Genomic DNA, 17213 nt, shown 5'->3' with positions numbered 1-17213 from the left:
CTGATGGCAGCAGGGAGCAGGGAAGAAGCTGTTCTTGAGTCGGTCGGTACGTGTCATCAGACTTTTGTATCTTTTTCCCGACAGAAGAAGGTGGCAGACAGAATATCAAGGGTGCGTAGAGTCCTTGATTATGCTGGCTGCTTTCCCGAGGCAGCGGGAAGTGTAGACAGAGTCAATGGATGGGAGGCTGGCTTGAGTGATGGACTGGGCTTCGTTCACGGCCCATTCTAGTTTTTTTTGCGGTCTTGGACAGATCAGGAACCATACCAAGCTGTGATACAACCAGAAAGAATGCTTTCTATGGTGCATCTGTAGAAGTTGGTGAGAGTCAGAGCTGACATGCCAAATTTCCTTAGCCCCCTGAGAAAGTAGAGACGTTGATGGGCTTTCTTAACTATAGCATCAGCATGGAGGGACCGGAACAGCATCAGCATGGTCAAATGTGATTCATGATGTAGTGGGCACTTAAGTAGCAGTGAATTTATTTGTACTTTTTATGTAGTGTTTCTGTCGTTCATAATTAACTTAAACTGTGCTGATAGTCATAAGCAAATTGCATTTCAGGTTTGTGGATGTGACTTAGAATTTCCCCTTCATTTTCGCACTCAATGACAAAACTGGTTGAACATTTGAAAATCAGTTGTGAATGAAGATTCACTCAGATATTGTTCAGTTGTTGCACAGAGTGTAGCAATGTCTGCAAATCATCTCATCAATTTGGGCCACGTAAGTGAGGATCCTTTTTGCTGCATTTACGGACGGGGCTAAGCCAAAATGTTATGATTGGGATGTTGCTCAAGCGCCCTCTGGTGTCACTTAAATGCCAAGTTTCTGCTCCAGAATTTGGAGAACTCGCAATGACAGAGAGATGCATTTTGTTTCAAAAAACATATTTGCTGCTTTCAGTTCTGAATTTGAGAATATAGGTTTGTTGTGCTAAGGCTTCATATACTGCAGCCTGTTGTGTTATTGGGAATGGCTATTCTCATCACATCATAAAACAAGAGCTGGTCCATTTTGGAGTCAAGTTAGGAGGCAGCTATTCATACAAAGGGTGGAAACTTCAATCTCTTCCCATAGATGACTTGGGCAGTTGAAATTTTCAAGCCCTGTGATTGATGGATCTTTGTTTGATAAGGGTATCGAGGTACAAGTAGGTAAATGGAGTTGAGATCAACCATGCTGTAATTAAATAGACAATGTTGTAGGACAACAATGACCCACCCTTGTACCTTTTCGAGAATGGCAAAATTCCCACAGTGCAGGAGGAGGCCATTCAGCCCATCGAGCTTGTGCCAACTCTCCAAAAGAGCATCTTACCTATCCCCGTAGCCCCACGTCTTTACCCTGCTAATCTCTCTAACCTACACATCTTTGGACACTAAGGGGCAATTTAGCATGGCTGATCCACCTAACCTGCACACTTTTGGACTTTCTGGTCAACGAATCCTACTATCTGTATAATTTAACTGAGGATTGTCCCTTTGTTTCTTTTTGCCTAGAATATCCAGGATCGCCCAGTGCTTCCTCTCCACGATCTCGTGCCATTGCTTGTGGCACCGAGGGCACTGCACGATGTGGCCGAGTAACATTTGCAGATGACAAACCGCGAGAGTTCCCTGCAGTGGATCCCAACTTGAAATTTCAAGATGAGGCTGAGGCCTATCACAGAGTCACCTCCCGCCCACACTTCACCCCACACCCAGGTATTGTACTATCCTGATGCCACAAACTCTGTGCAAAATTACAAAAGGCAGGAAATGGCGCAAAGAATCCTTCAGCCAGTTCACATACTGTCCCCAGGACCATTAGCCTGTTGATTGAGTTCATTGTCATTGAGAAATACACAGCTGAAAGAGAGGCACCAAATTATACCACAGTGACTTTTGAATTGTTAGTCGATGAAACATTTACAAGAAAGAGCTGTGTAAATGTTCAAACAGTACATTAGAAATGTGAAGACTGACATGTTTGCAGTAAAAATTGAAAATGCTTTAAACACTCAACAAGTTAGGCAGTATCTGTGGGGAAAGAAACAGCCGTTAATGTTTCTGCTCAATGACCTTTCGCCAGAACCGGATGAAGTTAAGATGCAACAGGTTTTAGGCAGGTATAGAGGTCATGAGAAGGGGAAGGAGAACAAAAGGACTGTTTGTGACAAGACAGGAAGTTAATTGACAAAAGGAATGATGGTGCAAGATCTCCTTTTACCTTTGCGGCATCATTCCTTCCGTCATTGAGCCTCTCCCGCCTTCACAGGTACAAACTCCAGCCCAGTCATCATGTCCTTGCTCCTTCCTCCCCACCTTTCCCTGTCTCTGTAATTGCTCAAAGCCTGCTGCATCCATGAGGGAGAATTTAGCACGGCCAATGCACCGAACCAGCACCTCTTTCAGACTGTGGGAGGAAACCGGAGCACCTGGAGGAAACCCACACAGACACGGAGAGAATGTGCAAACTCCACACAGACAGTGACCCAAGCCGGGAATCGAACCCGGTGTGAAGCAGCAGTGCTAACCACTGTGCTATCGTACCGCCCATTTTATTTCGAAGTTCACAGCATTTTGCTTTGGTCTGGTAATTAGTAAACTGCAAAATAAAAACTCTCGACCGTTTTAGATATAGGTGCAGAAATGCTGCACTTCTAATCAGAGTTTAGTAGTTGCCAATGTGTTAGGGCAGTGATCAACTGATTATATTCATTCCTGAGATCAACTTGAACACCGATGTTTACAACACAAAAGCTGATTGAGCTGACTGTGGTTCTTTGTTTGAGAAACGCAAAACTGATCCCACCCTTCGATTATCTTCCTATTTTATTTTGTTATAATCGGGGGTGGCGGAAAGCCACAGAGGTTTCCTAATTACTAATTCATTCCAGATTATAATGGAACAGAATGCATTTTGAGATCCTTCGAGAAAAGGATATCTTGGCAAGAGGGCCACCTGTTGGACTTTGCTTGCCTTGCAATACACAACCCACCTGCCTGGAAAGTTATTACAGACGTATGTATGTTTTTGTGCTGTCAGTAGATTTCTTTCTCAGATTTGAGCACCGTCTCTTGTATTCCTGTGTTACCTTCCACATTTAAACACCCAGCTCTGCCTCCATCATCTCTCTTGACCCCTCCACTACCTCTGTAATGCCTGACTACTTGTTGAGCTGTGATTTTCTCTAAGCACTAACTACTTTTGCCACCATTGTTAGAGCCTGAAAAATTCAGTTCACAACCTGAATATTCTGCTCAGCCTTGAACTAAGTTTCAGACTGCATATTATCTCCATCACCGAGGCAGCCTAATTGCACAATATCATTTGTTCCTCCCCTACCTCTACCCATCTGCTTCTAAGACCCTCATTCATTGCTTTGCCACCTGTAGACTATTCCAGTGTCTCTTCAAGAGGTTCCTGTCCTACATTCTCATAAACTACATTTAAACCAAAATCCTATTTCCCAATACCAGTCCAATGCCATACAAAGTTCTACTCGCCCATTACCTCAATCTTCACTGAATTGGCTCTATATTGGCTCTTGGTCCAACAACAGTGTACGTTTCAAATTTGCATTTGTGTATTTTAAGTCTCCCCCAATCTCCTCCAGCCCAACAAACATCCACCCTTCCCCTCACCCCAACATTTTCCTTTCACTGACTATGGCCTCCCAACACCTTCTGCCCCATCATTAACCCTCATGCCTTCAGCCACCTTGGTCCACCCTATAAATACCCTCCCTAAACAATTCAGCCTATCCACTATATCTCCTCCTTTAAACCAACTCTTTGACCATGCTTTTGGTTAACCCTCCCGCCTTTGCCTAAATAGTCATATTTGTCAGATTGCACTTCTGAGAAGTTGCTTTCTTTTGCTCCAATATCATAAACTCTATTTTTCCAATGTTAGTGCTATGTAAATGCCAGCTATTGTTAGTTAAGAAGAGAGGGGCATATTTGCTTCTGTAAAATAGGAAGACTCTCCATGCTTTAATGTATTTCTTCCTTCAATGGAATTGTGGGCCCTTTCGGGACTCTCAAAACGACAATGTGCTCACTGCTTGCTTTGTGATTTCTTCAAGCATCAAGATTGACTTTAGGTTCAACGTTAGAGGAAAATTTGGGGACCTGGGTGCACAGTGGTATTTACACTCCCATTTTCTTTAATGGGGATCTATATGTTCCTCTTTCACTCAGTCAAAGGACATCTTTCTGTCACAGCAATTGGAATTTTCCCGTCCCGCCCACCAGGGGAATCGTAGCAGGTGGAGGCGGGGGTGGGGGGACACACACCATGCAACGGTCCGTTGCCCTTGGGCGAAATTTTCCGGTTTTGGGGTGAGCGCGGCCAGAAAATCCCGCCCAGAGTGTCACGTCAATGTGACGGCATATTTGCTCCCTGACTTCACTTCTGCAATATGATCGCATGGTCTTATATCTAGATTGATTTGTTCTCCAATTCCAGCTGCGATGGCAGCCAGAAGACAATTGATTCCATGCCCTACAGCTGGGAATGTGCTGCACTGTCAGAGCTCCTGTTTTCCATCAAACTGAGACTCCGGCTGGAACTCTGGCTGTTCAAGCCTCACTGCCAGCAATGATGGAGAATTTGGCGCTCAGCCAAATCTCCGTTCACTGCAGTGGGACCAAAGAATCCCACCGGCGTGAACGGCCAGAGAATCCTGCCCCCATTTGGATGTAAAAGATCCCATGCCACTGTTTAGTGTAGAGCAGGGAGTTCTCCCTGCTGTCCTGGTCAACATTTGTCCCTCAGCCAAAACCACAAAGACAGATGAACTGATCATTTATCTTGTTACAGTCCTGGGGCCTTGCTTTGTGAAAGTTGGTCTTTCTCATTTGCCTCCAAAGCAGCAGTGACTACACTCCAAGGGCAAACAATTGGGAGGGGATTTTGGAACATCCCCAGGCATTTCTGAAATGGAGGTTCTTTATTCCCCACAGGCTCATCGTCCAATTCTCCTGCAACAGGGCATCAACTTTCCAAATCGACAGCTTCCTTGCCAACCAATGAGGTGAATGGGGAGAAGCCGAAAGCTGCGGATCAGCCCATCAGGCTGATACATGGCCAACCTGCAGAGATGCTAAACCTACTGGGTGGGCAGCCCTTGGCAATGCCGACTGCGCCAGCTTCTCGTTACAGTCCGACAGAGGAGCAACATGGCAGAAGGCAGCCTTCGCCTCAGAAACCTGGTGAGGACGATGGGAAGAGCAACGCTACCAGACCTAGAGGCTGTGGGGTGAGTTGCTATACTCAACACAAGTGGTTGAGAGACAGAGAGGGAAAGTGGAGCTGCTTAAATTTGCAAAACAAATTGCATTGAAACAAAAGAAAACTGCTGGATCATAGAATCCCTACAGTGCAGAAGGAGGCCATTCGGCCCATCAAGTCTGCATCGACCACAATCCCACCTAGGCCCTATTCCTGTAAACCCACATATTTACCCTGCTAAGCCCCTGACACGAGGGTCAATTTAGCATAGCCAATCAACCTAACCCACACATCTTTGGAGTGTGGGAGGAAACCAGAGCACCCGGAGGAAACCCACGCAGACACAGGGAGAATATGCAAACTCCACACAGACGGTGACCCGAGGCTGGAATTGAACCCGGGTCCCTGGCGCTGTGAGGCAGCAGTGCTAACCACTGTGCCACCATGCCGCCCCACCTTGGAAGCTTGAAATTAAAACAAAAAATGCTGAAACATTAACTTTGTTTTTCTCTCTCTCCACAGCAGCTTTAGCTCCTGAGTGCTTTTCCAACATTTTCTGTTTTTAGTTTAAATACATTGATCGGCAGAATCAGAGTGCCAGAATCATCAGACATTCCTGATTTCTCATGTCTTTTCTGAATTGCAGATACAACACTTTCATTGTTGCAGCATTTTGCTTTGTTGTTAAAAGATGCCAATGCAGCTGTTTTTCTCTGAGGGGTGCCAATGTTCTGTCTCCTTTACCTGCTGCAGATTCAGAAATTAATTCTTGATTTTTTTAAAGCTTCCAGTATTGGACATATCTTTCAGCGTGCTTTATAGAAAATGGTTATTTTCTTGCTTCTTTCTGATGCTGGCATCCTAATTGTGGTGAAGTGGCAATTCTGCATTGGAATGTACAACACTAAACACTACCTACGAGTAGACAGGATGCACAAAACATCACAATGCCCATTGCGGTGACATTTAATCGGATGCTAGTCTAAGTCCAACACATTGCCACCTTGTGACAACTCTGGCATGTGCATCTTGATTGAGTTCATACAAATGAAGAATTTCCCTGATTGGGTCCATATTCGCATGGCAGTGTGACGATCAGAATGTGCAATTTGTCGGGTTGACTCTGACCAGCGTGTGACTCAACGCAACTCACTCTCCGCAGCGCAGTTTCTCAGTTTAAACAGCCTGATCTGCAGGTAGAAGTCAGTATTTTGCAAGCAGGCAATATTGGTAGTGCGAACCTGCTGTGATCAGTTCTTTGCTAAACCTGAATTTGGGGTAGTCTCACAACACCAGGTTAAAGTCCAACAGGTTTATTTGGTAGCACAAGCTGTAGGAGCGCTGCTCCTTCATCAGGTGAATGGAGAGGTAGATTCACAAACACGGCATATACATGCAAAGACACAATTGCAAAATGATTACAGATTGGAATGTGAAGAATGGTTGAATGCAAGTCATTACAGGTATTCAAGTGTTTACAGACACAAAGAGTACAGTAAGTAGTCTCACAACACCAGGTTAAAGTCCAACAGGTATATTTGGTAGCACGAGCTTTTGGAGCATTGCCCCTTCATCAGATGAGTGAAGAGTTCAATTCACAAACAGGGCATATATATATAGACACAAACTCAATTACAAGATAATGGTTGGAATGCGAGTCTCAACAGGTAATCAAGTCTTTACAGATGCAGACAATGTGAGTGGAGAGAGGGTTAAGCACAGGTTAAAGAGATGTGAATTGTCTCCAGCCAGGACAGTTAGTGAGATTTTGCAAACCCATGCAAGTCATGGGGGTTACAGGTAGTGTGACATGAACCCAAGATCCCGGTTGAGGCCGTCCTCATGAGTGCGGAACTTGGCTATCAGTTTCTGCTCAGCGATTCTGCGTTGTCGTGTATCGTGAAGGCCACCTTGGAGAACGCTTGCCCGAAGATCAGAGGCTGAATGCCCTTGACTGCTGAAGTGTTCCCCGACAGGAAGGGAACACTCCTGCCTGGCGATTATCAAGTGGTGTCCATTCATCCATTGTTGTAGTGTCTGCATGGTCTCGCCAATGTACCATGCCTCGGGACATCCTTTCCTGCAGCACATCAGGTAGACAATGTTGGTCAAGTCACAAGAGTATGTACCGTGTACTTGGTAGATGGTGTTCTCACGTGAGATGATGGCATCCATGTCGATGATCCGGCACGTCTTGCAGAGGTTGCTGTGGCAGGGTTTTGTGGTGTCATGGTTACTTTTCTCCTGACGGCTGGATAGTTTACTGCGAACAATGTTCTGTTTGAGGTTGCACGGTTGTTTGAAGGCAAGTAGTGGAGGTGTGGGGATGGCCTTGGCGAGATGTTCGTCTTCATCGATGACATGTTGAAAGCTCTGGAGAAGATGTCGTAACTTCTCCGCTCCAGGGAAGTACTGGACGACGAAGGGTACTCTGTCCGCCGTGTCCCGTGTTTGTCTTCCGAGGAGGTCTGTGCGGTTTTTAATTGTGGCACGTCGGAACTGTCGATCGATGAGTGGATCATATCTTCGTGCACAGGAAGTGTTCTACTTCCTGGGGAACACTTCAGCAGTCACGGGCATTCAGCCTCTGATCTTCGGGTAAGCGTTCTCCAAGGCGGCCTTCACGACAATGCAGAATCGCTGAGCAGAAACTGATAGCCAAGTTCTGCACACATGAGGACGGCCTCAACCGGGATCTTGGATTCATGTCTCACTATCTGTAACCACCACGACTTGCCTGGGTTTGCAAAATCTCACTAACTGTCCTGGCTGGAGACAATTCACGCCTCTTTAACCTGTGCTTAACCCTCTCTCCACTCACATTGTCTGCATCTGTAAAGACTTGATTACTTGTTAAGACTCACATTCCAACCATCATCTTGTAACTGAGTTTGTGTCTATATATATATGCCCTGTTTGTGAATTGAACTCTTCACTCATCTGATGAAGGGGCAATGCTCCAAAAGCTCGTGCTACCAAATATACCTGTTGGACTTTAACCTGGTGTTGTGAGACTACTTACTGTACTCTTTGTGTCTGTAAACACTTGAATACCTGTAATGACTCGCATTCCAACCATTCTTCACATTCCAATCTGTAATCATTTTGCAATTGTGTCCTTGCATGTATATGCCATGTTTGTGAATCTACCTCTCCACTCACTTGATGAAGGAGCAGCGCTCCGAAAGCTTGTGCTACCAAATAAACCTGTTGGACTTTGACCTGGTGTTGTGAGACTACTTGCTGTGCCCACGCCAGTCCAACGCCGGCAACTCCACATCCTGAATTTGGAGGAAGAACACTGTCACGTCAACCTGGTCTGTACGATAATAGTAATGCAATTAATGTTCTGCAAACACTCAGCACTCCAGGCAACAACAGTGGAGGGAGAGAGAGAGCAGGAAACAGGCTAATTATAATAAATCTATCCTTTGCAGAAATAAATGAGTGAATTTGCTCATGTGGGAAAGATAACTGGCAGCAGATTATCTTAATGTGTAAACGCTTTCAGGATAATTTTCTCTCTCTAACAAAAGTAGGCTATTATTGTCAGCATTGGACAGTTTATTTTGCTAGTTGATAACTACAGCAAGTGCAGCAAAGTACTGACAGCAGCTGATGTCTAATTTTGTGGTGCTGTGTAAAAATAGTCATGTCTGAATTTTTCACTACCTTTCTCTGCCGTACGATTTGCATTTTACAGACAGCTCATTCGATGTCCTGTGACGTACTGTCCACAGAATGTCCACCAGCCGATGCAGATTTCTTCAACCCAAATCTCATGGATAGTTTTCTCGATCTAGTTGACAGATATTGGAACGGATTTAAGTCTCTTCATTGTAACCAAAAATTTCTGTGTGAGTACTCTTCAGTTTTCTTTCCTGAATTTGCAATTATTTCAAAGGATGGATGTGCTGTAGTTTAAGGATAAAATGCTAGCTACCTGACCTCTCCCATTTATCTCGGGTGTCTTGTGGCTTAGTGGATCACACTCTCGACTCTGAGTCAGAATGATTTGGGCTCCATTCCCACTCTAGACTTTAAAGTTTAAAGTTTATTTACTAGTGTCACAAGTAGGCTTACATTAACACTGCAATGAAATTACTGTGAAAATCCCCTAGTCGCCACACTCTGGCATCTGCTCGGGTACACTGAGGGAGAATTTAGCATGGCCAATGCACCGAACCAGCATATCTTTCAGACTGTGGGAGGAAACTGGAGCACTTGGAGGAAACCCACGCAGACACAATGCAGACTCCGCACAGACAGTGACCCAAGCCGGGAATCGAACCTGGGCCCCGAGTGCTGTGAGGCAGCAGTGCTAACCACTTAGCCACCGTGCCTCCCTTTGGGCACCTGCACTTGAGAGTGTGCTGTACAATTATATGCAAGTAGGATGCCTCAAAACTGGCAGCCTTGGGACCGAGTCTGTGGCAAGTTTTGGAACTTGCCGGAACCGCTTAATTCAATGAATAGGGGACACGTGGAAACCAAATTATATGATTGCAAAGCACTTTGGTGTAAAGGGTGGCTCGGACCACTCGGAGAAATAATGGGTGCACAAAACTGCGTTGATGCTACAACACTCTGAACTTTTTCGAGCTGGGCCCGGTGAAGTCAAGGGTCGATAAGCCACTCAAAACATCAGGCACACAACGTGGATAAAGGCTTGGCACACCAGCACTCCAATGCAGCAACTCCCCGAGCAAGTTTTTTCGCTGACTTAAAAGTTTTGCATGGTGCGCTTAAAAAGAAAATGCCCAGCTTTCAGACACTGCCAGCTTCTGGATAACCAGATTTGAGATACTGTACCTGTAATGTGTACTGCCATTGACACTCACTTTTATTGTTGTCTAAATAGATCAGGCAAGAAAAATGATGTGCGCCATGAAGGAGCAAGTGGCACTTGAAAACCAGCCAAAAGAAACCAAGAAACTTCAAGAAGGGATCAACAAATTAAAAGCGAAGAACGAGTCTTTGGGAACCTGTCTTTGCCAGCAGAAGCAGCAGTATACTGAAGAATTCCAAAAGCTGTCCATGCAACTAACTCAAGCTCAAAGAGACATGGTAAGAACTGGTCACTCATCAATTCAGCCTCCACCTGTGAAAGTCAGGTTGTGCAGAGGGCAATTGCCTCAACAGGATCAACTATCCCAGCAATGTAATTTTTAGAAATTGAGATTAACATCGAGCTTTCTATTACTGAATATTCTTTCCATCAAGGTGGTCCATTTTGCAGAGGGTCATGGACATTCATTCAACCCACTGAGCCTATTCTGCCATCCATTATGGCTAATCTATATTTTGAATCCATCTACTCACCTTTCTATCCAACTTGATTTTCGGGCAACATGGTGGCACAATGGTTAGCACTGCTGCCTCACAGTGCCAGGGACCCATGTTCGATCCCCGACACTATCTGTGGGTCACTGTCTGTGCGGGGTTTGCACATTTTCCACGTGTCTGCATGGGTTTCCTCCGGGTGCTCCGGTTTCCTCCCACAGTCCGAAAGATGTGCTGGTTAGGTGCATTGGCCATGCTAAATTCCCCCTCGGTGTACCCGAACAGGCGCTGGAGTGTGGGCGACAAGGAGATTTTCACAGTAACTTCATTGCGCTGTTAATGTGACACTAATAAATAAACTTTAAACGTTAATACCCTTGTCTAAGAAAAAAGTATTAATCTCAGTTTTAACCTAGCTTCAACAGCTTTTCAGGGAAGAGTGTTCCAAATTTCTACAATTCTTTGTGTGAAGAGGTGTTTCCTGACATATCCCCTGAACAGCCTAGCTCTGATTCTAAGGATCATTCTTCTTGACTCCGCCAGAAGAAGAAATGGTTTCTCTCGATCAATCCGATCGATTCTTTTAAACATCTCAATTAGATAATTCCTTAATCTTCTATATTCAGGGGGATTCAAGCCTGGTCTAAGCAACCTGTCCTCATAAGATTTTAGCACCTTACACATGTAATCATTTCAATGATGTTAATTACAGTTGCATTCAGGGGCTTTTGATGAGTATTAGCAATTGGGCAACTTGGGCTGTTGATTTGAAAGAGCCCGACCTAAAAGGACTTTGCATGTGAATACCCAACTGGTATTAGTATGAACCTTTTGTGATGCAGGCAATTATTCCCATAGCACAGTTCCTGTCAGTCTCTGGGTTCATCTGCAGTGAGATACTGCAAAAGAGTTCTGAAATTACTGGGTGACAATAGAAACAAAATAATTAAACATTGGGAAGACCAATGGTACCATCTTCGGCCTTTACCAAGAAACCTGTTTCCTCACCAGTGGTTCTATACCCCTCCCTGATCATTGTGTGAAGCTGAGCCAGCCTATTCATAACCTTAGTAGCTTATCTGACCCTGAACTGAACTTCCAATATATATTCCAATATATTCTCACCATCACAAAGACTACCTGCTTTAACATTGTCTGCCTCTGCCTCTGCCTCAATCTATCTGCTGCTGAAACCCTCATCCATGTTTTCGTTATTTCCAAATTAATCTTTTCTAGTACTGTCCTGGCTGCCCTTCCATATTCCACCCAGGATAAATTAGAACTCATCCAACCCTCTCTGACACCCGTACATCACGTACGCACCAAGTCCTGTTCTCTTCCCACCCTTGTACTCTTTGACATACATTGATGTTTAATCCACCAACATATTGATTTATAAATTCTCTTACTTGTATTTCAATCCCTAATGGCCTCGGGCTTCCCCATCTCTCAGACTTTCTACAGCCTGACAACCCCCCAAGAGCATTCCTCCAATTCTGGCCTGAAATGCACCCTCACTCCCTTCACTCTATAGTTGGTGGCTGTACCTTCAGCTGGCTAGACCATAAGATCGAGCATTCCAAACCCCCAAACCTTTCTAGCTCTCCTACCCTTTTTCCTTTAAGATCCTACATAAACTTGCCTCTTTAACCAAGTTTTTAGCCACCTGCCCCAATGTCTCCCCCTATCTATTTTTGTCTGACCATGCTTCTATTAAGTGCCTTGTGATGATTTAATATGTTACAGGCATTGTACAATTGTTGGAAGCAGTCCAACTAATAAAATTGTTCCACAATGATAGCACTGTTTCCCTTGGGGTGGCTGACACTATCTTTAAGAAGCAAGAGCAGGTGGGAGACTGCCCAGATGTGTATGGAAATGCATTGGGTATATTATTTACAGAAGTGTAGCAAAATACTTGATCATGTTGAGAACTCTTTGTGGCTTTTTGTTTTAATTTATAAGAAATTAAGTGTAGGTTTCAGGGCAGCAAACGAGAAATGAAACTAACCTCATTAGTCGTATGATTGGGCAGAGCGGTACTCTGGCAAACAGTTTGAAAAACCTTACGATCGAGTAATGCATGAAAGCAGCCTGATGTTATGACAAATTAATATGGCCTCTTTATAATGCAGTTAATGAGCAATTAAGTACTTGTGATTACAGTAAAATAAAATTCTGGGACTAATTGGGCAAGTAAATGTTTGTTGGTTGGTCTTTGGCCCCTTTGTAACAAACTTTTCCATGGGTTCTGTTTGGCTCTGCTGTGACAGGAAACACTGAAGGATTGTTTGGGTCAGACATTGGATGAGAAAAATCATTTACAGAACCATCTGATAAAACTAGAACAAAAAGCGCTCAATGCTTCCAGTTCCACAAACCTACAAGTTGAAGGTGAGTCCCTATGAATGGGCCTTTTATGAATGCAGCACATTAGCATGCTTGCATTGTGTAGACTTTGTGAAATAATGTGTGTTTTGAAAGGGAAAGCTTGTTTTATGATTAAAAACTAACCAGTTTGCAAACTGTGCAGTGCCGAAACCTTGACCCTGCAGCACTAATAGGTTAGGAAAATAATTCATTCAGTGTAATAAATTTATTAACACAAGCTTCTGAGGATTTGGTAACTATTTCTTCTTGTTGGAAGGTTTGGGTGACCTCAGCTGGCTTTAATGGAGGTGCTACAACTGCCAGAAGAACCATTTGTAATAGCTAAACATCCCCGATCTTGGTGTATAATGGCTGCTTCCATGGTCAATTGGTAACATAGAATCCCCTACAGTGCAGAAGAAGGCCATTCGGCCCATCAAGCCTCTTGTTTCTGATTCAATAGGCCTTGCGTTCAAGCGCCACTCCAGCACTTCACCTAGTCCAGTGCTGCACTGTCAGAGGCACCGTGCTCCAGATGAGGCAATAAACTGTGCTGTGTAATATTGGCTATGTCATGTTCCAAATGAATTAATTGGCTGTAACGCACCTCGGGCACTATGAGTTTATGGAAAGCATTATATGAATGCAGATTATTTCCATAGCAGCAGCTATGTAGCTTATGTATTTCTAGAATAGAGACAGAAAAAATTGGAAAAACTCAGCAGGTCAGGCAATATCTGTGGAGAGAGACAGAGTTGAAATTTCAGGTCATTGACATTTCATGCATTTTAACTTCTCTTGTGGCATAGACTTACTTTTCCATGGCTTATTTCCCTTTTTCATTGTATATTTAGAGCTGCAGGGCCACAACCAGAAGCTGCAATGTGAGATTGACAATCTGAAGCACCAAGTCCAATGTTTCACCAAAATCCAAGAACTGACCGATAAGCTCCAGGAAAGCCACAGGTAGCAGCAATTCGACCAGTGCATCAGTTCTCAAACCCACGTATTTTGAATCCTACCCTATCACTGTACCGAAAAAAGATGTGATTCACAAGATCTTTTTGTAGAAATTTTCAGCTAGTTAGTAGCAGGTTGCGTCCTTTGTAACCTGTTGCAATGGGCAGGTATTGCACTAAACCCCTGGGAAGATTACATAACAGGATGACTCTTTTTTGCAGTATCAACCCCCCCCCCCAACATTAACCTAGAACACTACCAAGCGGCACGGTGACACAGTGGTTAGCACTGCTACCTCACAGGGCCAGGGACCCAGGTTCGATTCCTTGGGTCACTCGCTGTGTGGAGTCTGCACATTCTCCCTATGTCTGCGAGGGTGTCCTCTGGGTGCCCCGGCTTCCTCCCACAGTCCGAAAGACGTGCTGGTTAGGTGCATTGGCCATGCTAAATTCTTCCTCAGTGTACCCGAACAGGCGCCGGAGTGTGGCGACTAGGGGATTTTCACAGTAACTTCATTGCAGTGTTAATGTAAGCCTACTTGTGACACTAATAAAACTTTTTTAAAAAATCCTCCCAAGTCATTGTTATGTCCTTTAGCATCTGTGCATTATCCAGGTCTGTATTCACCTGCAGGGACCACCCTCCCTCCCTCATGACTTGGTCAGTGGTCAATAGAGGATGCAATCTGAAAGAAGGGTTAGCCACCCTTGTGAAATTGTTTTCATCCTCTTGATGAGCATCCACCTCACTCCTGACTTAGCTCCCCAAGTCATAAAGGGAGTGGAAGTAATTAATATGCTATCTTTTTTTAGGAAATAACTTGGGGCAAAATCTGATCTACTCTAATAGATGGGGACCAGCCATGCAGTCACACAGATGGATTCCTCCAGTGTTGCAAGCATTTAATAGAATCATAAAATCCCTACAATGCAAAAAGAGGCTATTCGGCCCATTGAGTCTGCACCGACTCTCCAACAGAGCATGCCACCCAGGCTCTATCTCTGTGATCCCACATATGTACCTCACTAATCCCCCTAACCTACACATTTTGGGTTACTAATGCACCTAACCTGCACATCTTTGGACTATGGGAGGAAACCAGAGCACCCGGAGGAAACCCACACAGACATAGGGAGAACATGCAAACTCCACACAGTCACCCAAGGCTGGAATTGAACCCGGGTCCCCAGTGCCAATCAACACCTTAAGCAAGGCTGTCTCTTTTTTATTCTTCGTCCTGCCCCAGCTCCCTCTGAAAACGTGGATCACTGAACTCTCTGAAGAATTCTCATTTGTAGGGTGAGGAGCTACAACAGAGGCAGGTTTCCTTTGTGCAAGTTGTGGTGTACAGTTGGACAAATTACAGGCAGTCCAGGGGCTATGTGGACCTCATGGTCAGAGGTCAGAAATTAGGAGACAGTCCAGGGGGGAAGAGAGCATGCAGCTGGAGGAATCATTGGGAACATGGTATGCTGCAGCTGGAGGGAGGGGCAAGGGCTGTGTGCTCCAGGGGAAACAAGCACAGCTTGGTGTGCAGGACTGTCTCATTCACTCTCCCTGGGTTTGGCTGTGTCTGCACTGGGTTGCAGATAGAATGGAACGGTAATTAATGGCCTCAGCAGCCTGTAGGTTGGAAACACATAATTTAAGACAGGGAGGGCAATGGGGGGATGCGAAGGCCCCCTCGGGGGCTCACCTCAGTCGTTGACCATGCGCATAGCCTCTAGATGGGTGGGTAGAGGTCCACATAGGGCCACATCACAGGTGATGGGCTCGAGGGATGGCGGATAAGGGTAGGAATGTCCACCACAAGAACAATGATAAGGAACGGTGGCATACATGAAACCATGGCATGCAAAAGAAATTAGGGATAATATTAAATCCAAAGATGAGACATATAAAATTGCCAGAAAAAGCAGGAAGCCTGAGGATTGAGAGCATTTTTGAATTCAGCAGAAGAGGACAAAAAAATTGATCAAGAGGGGGAAGTTAGAGGGTGAGAGTAAAATTGAAGGGAACATAGAAACTGACCGTAAAAGCTTCTATAAATATGTGAAGAGAAAATGATTAGCAAAGACAAATTTAGCTCCCTTACAGTCAGGAGCCGGGAAATTATACTGGGGAGCAAAGAAATGGCAGAAGAATTGAACACATACTTTGGTTTTGTCTTCACAAAAGAGGGCACACATAACCTTCCGGAACTGTCAGGGAACCAAGAGTTTAGTGAGACAGTGGATTTGAAGGAAATTAATGAGAGTTAAAAAAATGGTGTAGGCAAGTTAACGGGATTGAAGGCTGACAAATCACCACGGCCTGATAATCTACATCCCAGAGTATTAAAGGAAATGGCCCTGGAAATAGTGGATGCATTGGTGGTCATCTTCCAAAAATCTGTAAACTCTGGAGCAGTTCTACAGATTCCGAGTGGCATGCAGTGACTATTGGGGTACTGCAGGGATCAGTGCTTGGGCCCCAGCTGTTCACTGTATACAAATGACCTGTAACATTTCCAATTTGCTGACAACACAAAACTGGGTGGAATTGTGAGGAGGATGCAAGGAGGCGCCTCTTCAGGGTGATTTAGACTGATTGACTGAGTGGGCAAACACATGGTAGATGCAGTACAATGTAGCAAAATGTGAAATTATACACTTTGGTGTGAAAACAAAGGAAGAGTATTATTTAAATGGTGATATATTAGTAAGTGTGGATGTACAAATGGATGTGGGTCTCCTTGTACATCAATCAATGAAAGTAGAGAGGCAGGTATAGCAAGCAAGTAGGAAGATAAATGTTGGCCTGGTTGTTTCCCTGGTTGGGGAATCTAGAATCAGGGGACACAGTCTCAGGATACTGGGTAGACCATTTAGGACTGAGTTGAGGAAGTATTTCTTCACTCAAAGAGTAATGAACCTATGGAATTCTCTACCAGATTGTGGAGGTCAGGTCATTGAATGTATTCAAAAAAAGAGATAGATAATTATTTAGCTTTTGATGGCATCGTGGGGTATGGAGAGAAAGCGGGAATATGACATTGAGATTGAGGATCAACCATGATCATATTGAATGGCCGAGCAGGCTCGAAGGGCCAACTAGCCTATTCCTGCTCCTAGTTTCTCTGTATGGGATCCGTATTGCTGGGGGAGGTTGGAGGACAACACCTCCTCCTTCGCATCGTGAGGTTGTAGGTTATATGTCAGACAGGGACAGTGAGAGAGCGAGTGTTGAATGCCATTACTGGGGAGGCGATAACCTAGTGGTATTATTGCTGGACTATTAATCCAGATACTCAGCTAATGTTCTGGGACCTGGGTTCAAATCCTCCCACGGCAGGTGGTGGAATTTGAATTCAGTAAAAAAAAATCTGGAATTAATAATTT

At 44.6% G+C, this 17213-nt stretch overlaps 1 protein-coding gene across 1 annotated transcript in view; it reads left to right on the top strand.

Annotated features, from left to right (window-relative positions):
* cep72 (centrosomal protein 72) overlaps nt 1-17213 on the top strand; it is a 147033-nt gene that overhangs the window by 115266 nt on the left and 14554 nt on the right. The window contains 6 exon segments of the mRNA XM_078200732.1: nt 1503-1706; nt 4953-5248; nt 8924-9077; nt 10082-10287; nt 12777-12897; nt 13728-13839. Coding sequence (XP_078056858.1) covers nt 1503-1706; nt 4953-5248; nt 8924-9077; nt 10082-10287; nt 12777-12897; nt 13728-13839 — 1093 coding nt within the window.

This window comes from Mustelus asterias, chromosome 2 (assembly GCF_964213995.1).
Source record: "Mustelus asterias chromosome 2, sMusAst1.hap1.1, whole genome shotgun sequence".
Taxonomy (NCBI): Eukaryota; Metazoa; Chordata; class Chondrichthyes; order Carcharhiniformes; family Triakidae; genus Mustelus; species Mustelus asterias.
The sequence above is the reverse complement of the archived record's forward strand: the minus strand, read 5'-3'. Positions and strand labels throughout refer to the sequence as shown.